The sequence below is a fragment of the Triplophysa dalaica genome, chromosome 7, assembly GCF_015846415.1.
Source record: "Triplophysa dalaica isolate WHDGS20190420 chromosome 7, ASM1584641v1, whole genome shotgun sequence".
In the NCBI taxonomy this organism is placed as follows: domain Eukaryota; kingdom Metazoa; phylum Chordata; class Actinopteri; order Cypriniformes; family Nemacheilidae; genus Triplophysa; species Triplophysa dalaica.
The window spans coordinates 11,225,957-11,243,654 of record NC_079548.1 but is presented as its reverse complement, the minus strand read 5'-3'; the positions used below and the strand labels follow the sequence as shown (position 1 = coordinate 11,243,654).

At 38.4% G+C, this 17,698-nt stretch overlaps 1 protein-coding gene across 1 annotated transcript; it reads left to right on the top strand.

Moving 5' to 3' along the window:
- The first annotated feature begins 606 nt into the window (after nt 1–606).
- On the top strand, nt 607–15,699 carry gsg1l (gsg1-like). Its single transcript, XM_056753783.1, has 5 exons — nt 607–1,146; nt 4,863–4,910; nt 7,407–7,559; nt 10,059–10,170; nt 13,670–15,699. The coding sequence occupies exons 1-5, from the start codon at nt 858–860 to the stop codon at nt 13,980–13,982; spliced, it is 915 nt and encodes a 304-aa protein (XP_056609761.1). The 5' UTR covers nt 607–857; the 3' UTR covers nt 13,983–15,699.
- Nucleotides 15,700–17,698: the final 1,999 nt, after the last annotated feature.

Below are 17,698 nucleotides of genomic sequence, written 5' to 3'. Positions count from 1 at the left end.
TATATGGCATTTTTATAGTCATCACAGTCTAAAAATATAAACAGTATTTTTAGAACCAAATTACGCCTTAAATCAAGTCATTATATCTAATTCCTGCTCTAAAAATATTTACAAAAATTACTGTTTAGTAACTGACAATGCTGAGCCCTTTGAGATATTTCACCCTTTAGCAGAGAGCAACTCCTACACTGAGCATTTTATTGATTAAGAAGGAACCATAAAATTTTATGTGATGAATTCTTGTTGCCAGTGCTCTGTCTGTAACAGAGGTCTGTGTTTTGATCGATAAAAGCTGCTTTTGCTCTGAACACACTTTTCTGAAAAGAGTTCACATATTTAAAACCACAATACATACAGTTAACATAACACAGTGTGTAAATAATCAAAATATTCATACTTGAATGCTGAAATTGGTACATTTATTTTCATATATAATGTTATAGAATTTTACACACGCTATATTAATAAAATACGACTTAAGGCGAATGGGAGGCTTTAGGGCAAGACGAAAAATGATAAGATTGAGAGAGAGAGAGAGAGAGAGAGAGGGGTGGGGGAGAGATCACAACTATCGAAAGCGTGAGTGCCTCAAAGATGCCTCAGAGATCTGCCTCACAGTCACGTCTGTCTGCTTGTCACGCGCCCTTAAACCCTGAGCCACCCGCGAGCATCAGAGGAGTGACGCGCATTTCTATGTGCGAGGATCGAACCTGTCATCGTGATCTCTCGGGCCGGTGCGCAGAGGTGAGGTAAGCGCCCGCTGCGCTTGTCTTACCACTTTACTCCCGCATTCTCGCGCCCATCAAGATCTTCAGAAGCCGTTTGAATGAACTCATTCAACACTTCTATGAAGGACTATGAAGACCACTCGAAAATGTCGCGCTTTGCTCTCCGTGGGTTTAAATCTGCTGGCTCTTTTATTCTCGACAACGGCGTTCATCACGACCTATTGGTGCGAAGGGACACAGAGGGTCCCCAAACCCAACTGCAGTAAGGAGAGACGGCATAATTGTATTGACTACGGGGTGAACGAGACGGACCCGAGCAAAGTTCACTATAGCTGGGAAACAGGTGACGATCGCTTTCTCTTTAGACATTTTCACACGGGGATCTGGTACTCGTGTGAGGAGAATATCCACGGAGGAGGTGAGAGGCTCAGATTTGACTACGTTTCGAAATGATAAAATATTTAGGCATATTAAAAGCATTCAATAAGACTGAACTGTTTAACAAAGTTTATTTTATTATCATGCGTAACGAACGCAGCATGAAGCCAATACCATTTGTGTTCGAGAGGAGGTAGGGTTTAAATTAATGGAAAAATATATGAGAATTGCTTAACAGGTGGCTCAAACTAATATATTTTATAAAGCCTCTCGTGTTTTATGATCAAATGTGTAGAAACTCCAACAGGTCGTGCGTAAAACAGTGTTGGCGTGTTGCGCAATGGATTTTCACTTCTGAACGAACGCGCGCACGCAGCTTTTTGGAAACATCTGTTAGGATTTACTTCAATTTCAACGAACTTTTAAGAACTTGTAAAAGTTCTGCTAGGTTACAACAACAATCCCTGTGGAGGAGAGTGAAATATGCAGCTCATGGACACCTGCTTAGCCTCACATTAGGATTTTTTTTTTGTTTGTTTTAAATTGGTTCGAATGACAAATTGGTTCATGTAATTACACCCTGATTGAAGGACAAGGAATACATGTCTCTTCACACAAAACCAGTACTTAAATCTCCCAACTGAACTCCAGTATGATTAAAAAAAGCAACGTTTGGGCACTGCCTGTCAGGAAAAAAAATCTGTTCATGAACTAGTGTCCGTCACAGACTGACAAACATAACACACAGCTCAAGGTTTTAATCTTTGGGATTAGTACAGTATGATGCAAAACCATATGCCAGAGGCCAATTCGGTAGATTAATCCAGCATGTCAATGCACTACATGCAAAAGGTTTAAAACGATTTACAACAAAGTGTAAAGTCACAGGTGGGTGAGACAAACACAAGGTAGCAGGCTACCTGGTTTAAAGTCATACAGTGAATGCTCTTAACAGATATCCTGACACAATGTTTTCAGTAAAAGGCGCTAAACAGAAATGATGTTCAGTATTGCATTAAATTAAATCCAGCAGACCCAGTTTGAGAAGTCAGTCTGAAGAGGATTACGTTATTTGTCCGCATTATTGTTGAAACCATTATCTAGTCATCAACTGGATTTATGACTAATCTGACAGGAGTGTGATACAAGCTTTGTGCTGCAAACACATCCTTTCAAGTTCAACTCTGCTCTTGATGTATTTCTAGCATGAAATGAAACACAGCAATTTAAACATGGAATATCTGCTTTATTTTTTTATCTTACAGTTTAAGGTAGCTGAGGCTAGAAGCACACAATCCATAAAGTGCAGACTTTCTTTTCATCTCGGCACGTCTGTACTCTTTATATGTATATTAACAATTGGTTGTCAGTGTTACGCAGTTGAAGCATCCATAATAAAAGTGGTATCACAACTGCCAACTTCAATACAATATTAATATTTTTTTTTTGGGGGGAAAACGTGCCCATTCATTTTTTACATAATGTATGCATGTAGAGCTTGTTCCATAGCAGTAATTACCAACAGTCTCATTTAACATAAAACATAATTCAAACCTTTATTCAAAAGAGGATATAAAAAAGGGGGGCAGAAATGAACGAGGACTTAAAGATATTTTTCTTTATCATACAAATCCCACATAATAATGCTGATGGGGACCAAAACGTTCATGCTCATTACTGATGCAATTACCCTGTACCGACCTCAGATTGCAGATTAAACACATTAGGAGCCAATCAAAAGCCAGGGGCTTTAATTCATATGTAGTATTTTGGAACAACAGGATTGAATGAAAATGATTAGAGCTTTGAATGCTAATAATACGTGTGGCAGCCTATGTGTCCATGTATGATTCGGCTTCTCCTGGAGGGACTTTGGCCTGTTTCCATTATCTTGATGTGTTTTGGCGATGATTCTTATTTTACAACAGATAATACTTGTCTGTTTAAAAAAATTTATCAGTCAAGACCTCTGAAATTATTTGAAATAGCATTATTGTTATTTACTTTAATTATGTCCTTTAATTTATTAAAATACTGTATGTACAATAAATCTGTATTTAGAAAGTTGGGCTTAAATAAATCATTGTAGATATTTTATGTCGTTGATATAAATGAAATGATTACCTCAAGTAACTCACCAAACTGGTAAAAGAAAGCCCACTAGAAATTCAATTACTCACGTTTTTGCATCATTGGTCGTTTTGGAATTGGTTAATGTGTTTCCCTTGCTGCAGTGAGTCTGTTATTCAAATTGAGGAGAGGTTACCATGGGCCACGTATCTGCCTGGCACAAGGATTAAACTCCCTCCAGAGGCCTTATTTGCTGGAAAAAGACACAGTGGATTTGTAATGAGAAAAGAAGTGCACTTAGAAGGTCCAAAATATAAAACCCAGAAAATGAATCCTAATGAGCCGTCAGTCTAACTCTATCCTCTCAGGTTGTTTTATATCTGCTGTCACTTGAGCAAGTCTCTGAGAGCTAACTACTAGTGGCATTTCTGCTGTTTTGACGTTAGACCGAGATTCCCATACTCCTTAAATTATGACTGCTATTTATCAAAAGTCTTCATGGTGCGATTTATCTGCATTAATTTGACCGGGTTCTGATTTGGTTTTAAATGCTACATTAAATCTTGATTTCTCAAGGTAATAAAACTTTAAATGGCTTGTGTAGCTTGTAATGTAGATGATGCGGTGCGCGTAAAGTTTTGTGGAGCAGGTATATGAGCCCTGTCTGTGTCTGACAAGCTTGAAAGACTGAATTAATGGTGATGCATTTAATCTGATCTTTCAACTGGTGCATGTTGCAAGAGAAATTTGGAAGAATTTCTTGCAACTGCTATATTGTTACGACCAAATGAAAATATTAAAAATCAAACAAAAGACAGATAAGGTCAATGAAACTACCGCCACAATATTTAGCATTCTGATTTTTCTTATACATGGTTCGGACCTCTTTTTCTCTAGGCACAACAAAGCATCTACATTCACCACTGCGTGAACTACACCATTGTTCAAAGTTGCAGAGTTAGGTTTTATAAAGGAAAAGCTTTGAGTCTCAAATTACGCTCACCAGTTTAATTAAAAGTTCAATCTGAAGGGACATGGAGGATGCGCCACAAAACGTCTCCATAATTCTTTCTGCTCTTGTCCAGAGATGCATAGGACAGGCTTAATTAAAAAGTTATTTTGATCAGACCACAAACACAAATGGTTTAATCCTTTTGCATGTGCAAGCTTTTTTTTAACGTTTGGTCAGTAAAAAAACAATGGTAAAGCAATGGTATGCTTTGAACAAATTCAACTTAGTTGTGTGAGGAGTCACTCACTAGTCACTACATAGTGACAAGTATAAATGGTATCCCTACTTAACCTTGGAGTCAAGCTATGACTGGCATGACATCAGGATTATCCAAGAAACCAAACGACCAATGGCTTTTGACTTGTGGCTGGTTAGGGCAGAAACATGGATTGACACGTGGAATATAATATAAATGTATTTAAATAAATACATACAATACGAATCGTGTGGAGACTGTGGTGCCTACACGACAAGGTATATGAACACCTCAAGGTCTTTTGACAAACACTCAAATGATGAATGTACTGGTATGAAAACTGTAAAAGCCATCTTATCACTGTACTACAGCACTGAAAAGATGAATTTAAGCTACGTGACTCTTGACTTTCTGATTGGCTGACAGAGAGCTATTGGGGCGCAGATGTTAACCCTTTGGTCACCTTGTGTCTTCCCAGGTGAGAAATGCAGGAGTTTTATTGATCTGGCCCCTGCGTCTGAGAGAGGTGAGTAATGGATATCATTAGCCAAGCGTTCAGGCTTGTCCGACAGCACACGCTAAAACCTGCACATGACAGATCTCTTATCTCCACATGCTTAATTATTTGACGCATGTGTTTGTGCATGTACACGTCTATACACAAGTGAATGTGGATGTGTTAGTTTACATCCTCGGGGTCCATAAAACATTAAGCTGAACTAACGCTGCTTTAGCTCTGGGTGACAATATGAGATCAAACTTTTGTTTACTGCATATTTTATTCTTGAATCATACAAACGACCGTGTGTTCGAATACATGCTTTACATTTAACTTTTTTCTAGAAACACTCTGATACTCTCTGATATCACGTATTTACAAAAATCTTTTTCAAAGGCCAGATTTAATTGTTGATGTTTGTTTGAGATGGCAAAGCATTGACTGGGGAAATATCATATTTTGAATATGGAATTTCATTTCAGTTCAAGGGACTACTGCATAATACATCTCTCGCCATGAACAAATCTAGAGATAATACTCCACAATCAAAAAGGAAAATGAATTCCACTTGCAAATTACGTCTGCGACAGTTTCAGGGGAGAGTATTTGCAAGGCAAACTACACCCTTCCCTGTTCATTTTAGATCCCATTTCTGTCGTATAAGTCTCAAGGTCTTCATTATTATTTATATTTGATGAAAACCCACCAATATTCATGGAATCAACCGAAGTCTGTGGGTAGTGCATTTTAATTTGTTTTTTTTTTCAAATTCATCCCTCTAAGTGTTGTTACGAAAGTCTTCTCAACAATTGTTTGTGCACAAATAAATGAGAGAAATGTTATAAATGACCGTCCTAGGAATATTCTTTACCCTCAAGTTAACAGAAGGCTAACAGTTTTTGCTTGCTACCATTTTGCTACCCTCTCACAACGACGCCACAACTCAGACACTAAATAGTGATTTTCTTGGGGACTGCCTCGAGAAACCCCCAAGATAATCTACATGTTATTTCTCGTTGCCACTGAAGAATGCTTTGGGTAGACTTTCAAAGGTGTCCCACTGTGTTTGAACTCTTCAAGACAAATGCTCAAGACATTAATATTACATTATGCCGTCATACTTCAGATTAAAAGGCTTTAATCACTCTCTCCTGCTTAAAAAAAACAACAGAAACCATTACAGATTCTAATAGCTTTAATGGTTCTAACAGGAATCTTACTGGTTTAAATATAAGCTCTTGGGGTCTGTAGTACTAGTCATGGGCTTCTATTGTTGGCATGTTGTCTGGGGAATAAATAAAACACCATCCTGCAACATTAAGATCACACTGAGAACGCATTAATAGAATATCACTCAAAACACGGTGCAAGGATATTATGTTGTAATGGCTTTAGTAGTAAGAAGTTGGTGGTTCGTTGTGTTCAAAGTTTTATCACAATGTTTTTTGAGTGACTCCTTTTGTCAAATCGTAATTAAAAGCGGCTTTGATCCTATGTAAAACTGAGTGTAGATCAGAAACTGATGGGAGACGCTCCGGAGGACCTGGATCTATAATCTAACGTCAATCTTATTTTTCCATTACGCTTGGATCTACATGCAGCGCCGCGCAAACCAATCTACCCGTGACATCAAAGTACCGCGAGAGCAGTAAATTTCGAAAATAATCGCCGGTATGTTTGCAGCACTTGTTAATCTAATATACTGAAACCGCATGAAATGCAATGCAAAACACACGCGTGTAGAAAATGGCGCTCCTGCTGTAGGCTACGATAGATTGAGATTCTGTTGTCCCGTATGGCTCTTTTAACACAGTTTTACAGAGAATAGGATGTTTATTGAACATGTAAGTGTGTTTGTCACTCTTGCGTGTGAAACCAACCGTATTTAGTCACGGAACCTTGACTAACAACTGTATTCTGCTGCTGTGTAATAATATCTAACCTTACATTAAAATTGCTGAGATATGATCGTGTTTGTGCCGATACATGCCCTGTGTCATGTGTTTCTCTGAGGAAGCTGCAGGGGATGGGGAATTGTGCTAATTAGAAGAAACTGATTGCAGTTATTGAAACACCCTTGAGTCTGTCTGATGGATGAGGTTTAAAGTTTCCCTTACAACTCAAAATCATAATAAATAATGATTAAATATTCTTTTGAGACACAAGAGCAGTTTTGTTTTTCACATGGCAGATGTTGCTGTCGTGTGAAGTCTGCCTTTGCTGAAACAGTCAGCTTCTGTGGAGAACACAAGAGGGTGTATTTTTACAGTCTCCTTTAGATGAACCATTTTATGGAGTGGTTTTTATTATTAAAAAATCTTATTTTTCTAGTGAACTTAAACAGTATGCTCTTTGCAAACTCAAAGATAATGTAATGAAGTATGGGTCAGTTTTGCACACCGGGGAGTCGTTAAATTCTCACTTGATCCTGACAGTGTAGTAAATAAAACTGACAGACAGAATTAAAGCTCGACCCCTTCGCTCACCAGCATGTGTGTGTGTTTGTGTACGTGTTTATTGCAGGTGTCCTTTGGCTGTCAGTAGTGTCTGAGGTGCTATACATCATGTTGCTGGTCGTTGGGTTCAGTCTGATGTGCTTGGAGCTTTTTCACTCCAGTAATGTAATCGATGGACTCAAACTGAATGCCTTCGCCGCAGTCTTCACTGTGCTGTCAGGTACTGTAGGCCTCCACTCTACACATCGCACACTTAGAAAAACTAATTGTGCATTGCCTCATTACATTTATAATGTACACAACAGCATGTTTTGTCTTGCTTGTTACACTTTTTGCAAATAAGGTTGATACAAAATATTCTGGGATTGTATAATATAAACACTTTCTCTTCTGATGATGAAAGATAAAAAGATGAAGTCCCTGTAGAACAGGTGCTCTTTAACCTTTTTAGGAGAACCTGAGAAATGGATGGTTTTGTGTAAGAAAAACATACATACACTGTGAAGTTAAAATTGTACATAGCCTACTTTATTGGTAGTTGAAAAATAAAATAAATGTAAATGTGTCCCATTGTGTGACAGTAAAAATTCTAACAATGAAGATAATGAAATCTCTCTTGTGCCATTTTATATTATAAATATTTATTATATAAAATAATATTAACGGTTTGTTTACATGTCACACCATAGGATATATGTACGGTATACAGGTGCTGGTCTTATAATTAGAATATCATCAAAAAGTTGATTTATTTCACTAATTCCATTCAAAAAGTGACACTTGTATAATGTATACATTCATTCCACACAGACTGATATATTTCAAGTGTTAATTTATTTGAATTTTGATGATTATAACTGACAACTAATGAAAACCCCAAATTCACTATCTCAGAAAATTTGAATATTGTGAAAAGGTTCAATATTGAAGACACCTGGTGCCACACTCTAATCAGCTAATTCACTTTTTGATGATATTCTAATTATATGACCAGCACCTGTACATTTGTCAGACACTCTGTGAATCCATTAAAATAATCATAGTCACATAGTTGCATTCTTCCACTTTATGTTTTTTAGCTAAAATTAATTTTGACTTCAATCAATAATCAGTAAGAACCCTATTTAAGTCCACTTTTGTGGCACTTCACCACCTGTTTAAAAATCAGTAATCATTAAGTCAAAATTAAGAAAAAATGTTAACCAATAATAATTTCACACCCAGAGCACACTGATGTGAGAGTGAGATGATGTGAGGAAAACAGTCTCCCCAGACTACAGTTCTCCCTGCAGCCCAGTGCAGCGTGGGTAAACCTCAGCAGTAAGAAAGCCAGAACAGCTGCTGCTGTTTGAATTTATGATTATTTGATTCGCTGGATACCAAAAAGCTCTGTATTTCAATACTCTGTAATTCTGCCTGTTCAATTCAATTCAGTTTTATTCATATAACGCTTTTCCAATGTTTCATTGTTGCAAAGCAGCGTTACAGGAAGAAAGTCAAAAATAAACAAAAGGGTGTATTATTAAAATAACAAGGGTCCATCTTTGCTCTCGATTGTTGACGGAGATTGTCTGGGAAGTTCACAGGATCTCCCAGTAGGATGGCACACATGAAATAGACAAGTTCTTACCTGAGGATGGCACATGAAGTCCACAGGTTAACACATAAGGATGGCACATGAAGTCCACAGGTTAACACATAAGGATGGCACATGAAGTCCACAGGTTCTCGCATGAGGATGGCACTGTAGCATCAGTTTCGGCCTCATAGAGAGAGAAAAGAGGAGAAACGCGACCATCCATCCCGAGATGAGCTTCAGAGCATTCACCTGACAAGGATAAACATCCACACTCAAGTCTTGCATGGGACAATCAATCAATGTAGATCAATCAGATGTGTTTTATAAGATTAACAACAGTTTCTGTTTTATATTGGCTGATGACATATGCTAGCAAAAGTGTATCAGCTTTTTCAGACATGAGAAAAAAGAAATCAAATAGGGTTACAACATTTTACGCAATTGATGGTTTACTGTTTAATTTTGATTAAATTAAATTAAAAGCTCAACCATGATGTTTCTTGATGGCGTCTTTTGCTTAACACTATGGTTGTAAGAATATGTCGGTAAAGACAGTGACATTAAAAAGCTGATATTGTGACAGCCCTACTTTAGACACTAGATAAATGTTTTTTTACTGATCCTACTGTATGTACTGTACACACACACACACACACACATACACACACACATACACATACACATACACATACACATACACATACTGTACAACCACACAAGTTCGGACCCGGTCCTCTCTCTTCGACGGTCCGGTCACTCGTTCCTTTTATATGCTCCCAATCTCCTACGTGATTCGAGCCCGGTGTGCGCAGAGCTGGCGCTCATTCACAATTACTCACCGGACTCGAACCACGGTCTCGCCCCGCCTACTCTACTACAATGTGATTGAAAACATGGTATTTTCTCCACATAATCCAGAGGATCATTGGCTAAATTATTTTTTTTGAGTGAATTTAAAATCTCTGTAAATATCCATACATCATATATTCTTATGATGTTAATCCTACACAGTTATATATTCACGTCAGTATGCAGTACTTCATATGCATGTCCATCTTTTTTTATCTATTGAACAATCATATATAAAAAAAGTTCACCAGCTGTTGATGTTCATATGCACGTGTGTTGATTCCTCAACAGGGCTCCTGGGGATGGTTGCTCACATGATGTACACGCAGGTCTTCCAGATCACAGTCAGTTTAGGCCCAGAGGACTGGAGGCCACACACATGGGACTACGGATGGTCCTTCTGGTAAGCGTCTCGTCATCAGCTTGTCCTATTCAGTTCAGATTGATGATAATGTAAGTAGCGGGTTTGTTGATCCTGTAGGGATTCAATTTGAAGAAGGTCATTTTAAAATGTTAAAAGCTGTATTGGTAGATTCTGATCAATATCTGAAGGGAATTCTAGAAAGCGGCAGCTCTATTTGAAGTTCTGTCTCCTCGTATCTTGTGTCATAGAATTCACTGAAGCAAAAAGACACACTCAGAAGTCACAGATGTGTGGGTGTCTGGTTCTCATTCTGCCATAAATGAATATGGCTCTTGTGAACTCTTCTCATTTCAAGTAAAAAATGGAATGGTTTTCTGAGTGTTTTTCTGTATTTTGTGGACACAGAAATATTGGCTAGCAACTAAGATTATTGCTTAAGCCCAAAAAAGGTAAAACCCTTAACAATAGAACCGCCGAGGGGTAAGATTTACCCATGGTTGTTTTCCAATTTTACATAACAGATTTTTGATCAAATATCCAAGTCGCCCAGTCATTGACATTTACTTTAACTGTGTTATTTAGAATCCCCTGTTGTTAAAATACTTTTAACCAGATTAAAAAGCGGGGCATTTATACCTATAAGCGCTGTCGGGTCAAATTTACCCCATGCCTTTATTTTTTATGATTACCCCATGTTTTATTCTTTTGTCCGACTTATAAGTGACACAAGTTAATAATTATTTAGGTGAAATTGTGCACTTGAATTTGTCGTTCAGGGCTGTACGTACACATAGCACCGGTGCTACAGAGGTTTTAAGTTTTGTACAGGCCAAACAGTTGTAGCACAAGTATACTGTGTGTCTGTTATCATCTTTAAAAAAAAAAACTGCAGGACATCACATAAATAGACAGGTAAATGAAAAACCACATTAACATTATACAAATGGACAAATTAGGACTATTTCATTTGACGTTTTTTTTCCTTTAAAGAGAGCTTTCCGCAAGGAGAAGCTCTCGATTTACCGGTCAATCTACGATCCTACTCTCACCTATGGTCATGAGCTGTGGGTCATGATCGAAAGGACAAGATCCCGGATACAGGCGGCCGAAATGAGTTTTCTACGCAGGGTGGCTGGGCGATCCCTTAGAGATATGGTGAGAAGCTCAGTCACTCGGGAGGAGCTCAGTGTAGAGCCGCTGCTCCTTGACATCTTTTCCGGATGCCCCCTGGACGTCTTCCCGGGAAGGTGTTCCGAGCATGTCCCACCGGGAGGAGACCCCGGGGAAGACCTAGGACATGCTGGAGGGACTATGTCTCCCGGCTGGCCTAGGAACGCCTCGGTGTCCCCCCGGAAGAGCTGGAGGAAGTGTCTAGGGAGAGGCAAGTCTAAGCATCCCTGCTTAGACTGCTGACCCCGCGACCCGGCCCAGGATAAGCGGAAGAAAATGGATGGATGGACATTTTTTTAAACACTATACAGTAGTAAATACTTTTGTCCATAAAAATGCTGTTTACCATAGAATTTACTACTGCAGGAACATTCTAGTGTACTATAGTAAATATTAAAGTATACTATAGTGTTTACTACAGTTTATACAGTATCTCACAGAAGTGAGTCCACCCCTGCCTTTTTTTATATCTTTTCATTTGACAATACTGAAGTAATAAAACTTTGCTACAATGTAAAGTAGTGAGTGTACACCTTGTATAACAATGTTAATTTGCTGTCGCCTCAAAAAAACTCAACACACAGCCATGAGGGGTGTACTCACTTCTGTGAGATGCTGTACATTTACTACACAATAATTATTTTATCATCTGGTTCAAATTAAGCAGACTTTTATTTTGGTGGGTCATCGCGAAGACGCTTGAGCTTCAGTGTGTTTACAGTAGCTTCACTCAAATGCTCGTAAAATAAACTTAGAACAACTCTGTGGATCGTATCCGATCCTTGTGGAATCCACAAGTGGCACGCTTGTAACATGTTAAAGTGTGCAACTCATTCACTCAAGCAGAGGACACATTTAAATAGTAGAATTCTGCTTTTGTGATTCCTTCCATGTTTTCCATGCTCTAGATCAATGGACTTGATGCAGCCAGAAAATATGTTTTATTTCAAAAACTAAATAAAAACGTTAAATAAAAAAAATTATGTACAGCCCAGTCGTTGCATTAATTATTATATCGCTAAGAAAAGTGATTTTCTTCAAAAAAAAGATTTTCTTACTTTAGCTTTGAACATTAAACAATAGCACAAAAACATGGTTGATGACTAAAAATATTAATTTTATGTATCTAGACATAACTTTGTGATGACAATCTTTGCCATATCAAAGCAATATTCATGTGCATGGGTAAATTTGCTGCCGGGGGTTCTAGTGTTAAAAATAATAAAGAAATAAGCATGCTTAGATAAACTAAACTTGGCTCTGCACACTGTAGTAGGCTTTGTGAGAGATCTTTTTATGTCTTGTATGCTTTTTGTTTTCCTAATGTTGACCCGATTGCTTCCATTGTTAACCCAACTTGTAAGTCGCTTTGGATAAAAGCGTCTGCTAAATGTAAAACTGCTTTTGGGAAGTTTTAAAATTGTTATGTTTATTCATTTTTTGTGTTTTGATGAGCTATGTGAACCTGTTAAGTGTAAGGAAAGTACACATTTTGAAAATAAGAAAATTTGTCTGTTCCTAATCCATGAGGTCTTTCCAAAGTTTCATCACGCCACATTAACCTTATATTATATACTAAAGTCAATTATTTACAATCTAGGACAGGTTTGTGTAGATAAAATTAAATATATTGATTTAGAAGATTGCTTGATTGAATTCAAAGTTGTAGGAATAGTCTCAGTGGGAAGTGATAATTTTTTACATTTGGGGAAAACCTGATTAAAGTGAAGGAGGGAATTCAGAAATGCTTCACCTGTCTTCAACTCAACCGTTATCATTGTTGCTCTACATTACGTCAGCTCTACAGTGATTCATTCAGAGTGAGACTTTTTGACTCCATCTTTCAGTTAATTTTTTGGAACCTTGCCTGTCTGTTAGACCATAGACTGAAGGGCTGTATTGGATCTCCCAGCAAATGATTTGTGTTATTTTGGCGCTTGGATATAGGAGACATGCATTGGGGTTCTGACAGGCATGAAAGTGGGATTTACATTGGCTGAATTACCACAGATGCTTGCCTGGCATCCATTAGTCTAGGATGAAATTGCTTCATTTGTCCTCCGCCATCTGGCGAATTTCTTGTTTTTGCTTTCTTCTCTCTATCTTGACTACCTTTTCTACTCTTTTGGAACCTACAAATCAAAAAGGGTAATTGAAGCTTGAGCTAGTTTAAACGCTTCAGCTTCAAGGTTTAATTTCCTTCAAAGCTAGAATTTCTTAAATGCAAGATGAACCATTGTGCCCATACATTCTTCAGTCAAGTAGCTACAGATTTCTGGTTCAAAAGCAACACCAACAGTATAATGTATAGATATAAAATCTTTGTCCATAACAGATCTCATTGTCTTTCTTTGTTTGTGTATATCAGCATGGCCTGGGGCTCCTTCACCTGCTGCATGGCTGCGTCAGTCACCACCCTTAACTCCTACACAAAGACGGTGATTGAGTTCAGACACAAACGGAAGCTCTTCGAGCAGGGCCTGCGGGAGGAGCAGACCTTTTTGGACCCAGAGGCCTTTCATTATTTCCGTGACAGATCGGTCCAGTCCATCTCCAGCTCGGTAGACGTTTACCCAAGCCACCCGAGCAGTCATGGGAGCAGTCGTGGGAAAATGAGGTCCCCGCCGGCCCCGTTGGACCAGGGGGACAACACGGAGTCTTTGGGAGAGGAACAATGCTGAGTTGAGATGCATCCGGTACTGCACTGGTGGCCTTGGCATTGACTGGAGAGCTTGAACGGCTCAAATGGACTGAGGTGCAGGGGCTGGTCGAAGTATTGTTATTATTTTTTTAACATGCAGTTCAGTTTATGCAGGACGCTCATAAATAATTGTGTGAGGCGTGAGATTAGCAAACTGGGCCTTAGCAAAATCTTTGATTGTAAATATAATTGTAGATGGAATAGCTGAGGTAGGCAGAGGCAAATGGGTAGCAAACTTACACTGCCGTAAGGACTGAGCAGCCTCAAAGTTTTGTAAGGTGCTAGAACTGAATCTGCTGTATAAGCAGGGCTAGGAATTTGAGCTTTGACCATGTTTATATTCATCATTGGTGAAGGTGCCCTGAAGGTTAGACTTGTTCCTAATTATTTACTGGTCTTATAGAGTCTGTGAAATGTCCTCCTCCCTTGGTGAGATCTGCTTGAATATGCTTTGATGTTAAAAACAGCAGAGTAGTTTAAATCCTGCCTTCAATACTGCTGCAGGTGAACGCAGAAGCACAGTCCTTTTCAGCTGCCAAGTCTACTCCGCACTTGGAATTGCCTGTTTCTGTCTTTGTGGTATATTACTGGGTTGGTTAGCAGCTGTCAATGACAATATTGTAACTCCCCCTTCACTTTTTGTAATATTTGAGCATCTTTCTATTGTTAAAGGAATAGTTCACCACAAATGAACTGTCATTATTTACTCGCCGTCAATTTTGTTTTAAATCCATGTGCCGTTATATGGTAAAAAACTCCAAAAGTGGATTTTCACACTCCTTATAGCACACAACCAGCTGGCAAACGTTTCTTTGATGTCTGCATTTACATCTGCAAGACATAGTTTGCTTATCTGCAATACGTCTCATAGATGTCTGCTGTCAGATGTCATAGACATCAAGAAGACGTCTGTAAGATGTTTATGATTTAGAATGGTTGTAAAACTGCTCTTTCTAAGATATTTAGCAGACGTCTTGGAGACATACCTGTGCTAGCCGGGAAAGAACACTATATACAGCTTACGTGTAAAGTCGCAACATGATTGGACAGCTTTTATATTTTAAAACAGAACTCACCGGACATCCACAATAATGCTGTGTGCTTAGTTATACATGCTCAGTGTATGCCTGCGCATATGAGGGTATTTTTAGCAAGCCGATAACCCGCCAATACCTCACAAAGTGTTTAAAGCAGTCAAATGGCGCCAGGATTTCCTCCGTTACATGCGCAAGCACAGATCTAATGACCACTTTTTTGAATTGCCAAATCACTTTATTTTCAGGTCATGTATTGTTATCACTTCCTGTATTTGGTTCGGTTTAATCATGCTTTTGGTCCGTGTTGCGTTCATATTTCAATCAAACCGCATCAGAGTTCGTTTGAAAGTGGACCAAGACCCATATTTTCAGCGGTCTAGGTGAAAGTTCATTCTGGTTCTCACATTGTACCTCACTAGAGAATATTTATAATCCACAGAAAAAACAGCAAATGAATTTAAAACAAGATGAAATGAGGTAAAGGACAAGTGTTTTGGGCAACCAAAAGAACAAGATGTGAACAAGTGTTTTGGGTAACCTATTCCTTTAATGTTCAAACAATGAATGGAATTCTGTCTATTACTGAATGTATGAGATTATATATTTATCTATGTACACACTATAATCCTGTCTTTTTCATTTGATAAACAAGAGTTTGAAATCTGTCCGTTTTTGTTTGAGTTTTATTTGACTTTCAGTGGGTTTTACAGGCTTTACAAGCAGTATTGCACTGTAAACAATAGACAAGATGTTAATGTCAGAGAACTTGGCTGGTTACTTTGTCTATTTTTACTTCACTAATGATATAGTTCTAAATCATGCCAAAGCAGGATTAAACTGTAACATGTTGCCTAGCAACACACAGATTAACAGTCTGTCTGAAATGCTGTGAACACAAATAATCTTTTTTGTGAGTTTTACAAACAGGGCTGATGCACTAAATATTAGCACTTTTGGAATCCCGCTTGTCTACATGAGAACTAACTTGTATTCAGTCCAATGTAAAGATGGTGGTAGCTAAATTGAAATTTATGAAAATATAAATTCTTCCCAAAAGAAAACTTTCTGTCCTTAAAAAATGTCATCACCCCTCCCTAACATCTGTAGCTGAGAAGCACTTTCCTGTGCACAATCTCGAAAATGATTTCTTGGGAGATTTGTGGTATTCAGGCTACTGAATTACACACTATTTACAAGAAGTCATAAAACTGCTTGCTGTAGTAAGCGGTAGCATGGTTTAGAACCTGCATAAAGAACAAGCTCAGATCAAACAGCCAGTTCAATTAAAGAGGATTGATCCTGCAGTGTGAAAGCCAGCAGATGAAGCTTACGCTAATGCAACCCCCATAAAACTCATGCAGTTGTGTGAAATCTGACAGAGATGGATCACACTTCAATTCATTTGTGTTGAGGAGAGTGGATGTCTATCCCATAATCATCATCTGTTGTGTTCCTTCTTTTTCAAGGCAATTTTTTGCCATTCTATTTTAACCTCTAACTATTTTTTAACTTAAGTCTTCCCGGGAAGTTTGTAATACAGGGGGCTTTTTTCGGTGTTATGTACTAAAGCAGAATTCCCATTCACAGGCATCTTAAAAGAAGACAAAGCGCTCAGTGCATGCTCTTTTTAATCATTGCATGTTTCATGAAATGTTACAGATGTGCAGTGCTTTTGTGCCTATTTCCTGGTGAGTGGTTGAAATCTACAGGAAAGAATTAATAGCGCAGTGGAGTGCTGGGCCATTGAAAATCACACAGTGAGACACATCTGGTGATCTTGCCACCCAGCTGACGTCCACCCATCCATCTTCTCATCTGTCAGTTTTCATATCTGCTGTTTTTTGGAGACCACCTGTCCTGTCATCTACCCAAACAACTGTGTGTGATGCTTCATATCGTCTGGATGTTTTACATAATAATAGACCTGTGCATGACCCTTGAACTATTGAACACGGATTATAAGCACCTCAAAGTGAAAAGCAATTACATCTATCTCCATATGGCATAAGGGCTTCATTCTCTCTACTCTTAAACAGACCATAGAGTCTTTTAAATTAACAAAGCAGTGAAAGGGAAGGATTCGGTGATGGAGGAGCAGGATGCTTTTTTTCCACGCTGAGTTTTACAAAGTACACAAAACAAAGCTTTTTTAATTGCATTTTACAGGGAGGGTAGTGAGGTACAAGCTCAATTTCAGCCCTGGAGATGAAACACAATGAGCTGGCATTTGGGGCAAGAGATTGCACAGTGGGAGTGGAGGAATTCATCATGGTTTGGTGATAAATCAAGGAGAAAGAGTCACTAATTAAAGTGCATCTGAAATCTTGCCTAGCAGAATTGCTTACAGTATTGTAACGTTCAGCTTGGTGAACGGTGAATAAAAAAAAAGTGTATTTTGTTTTTGTGAATAATTCACACACAAAAAATGAATTTCACCGTGATTATACCAGATTGGGTTATTTAATCCATAATAATTACCTTCAAATGACAAAAGGAAGTATACGCCTGGCCAAACCGAGATTTTTTCTAACTATTCACTTAACAAAAATGCACAACACAACATCAACCGTAGCCCATATCCTCAGCGTTTACATGTCGTTTAGTCATGACAGGTAATGAAATGCTGCTAAGGGAGTTTATGAGGTGGGCTCGTTTCGAG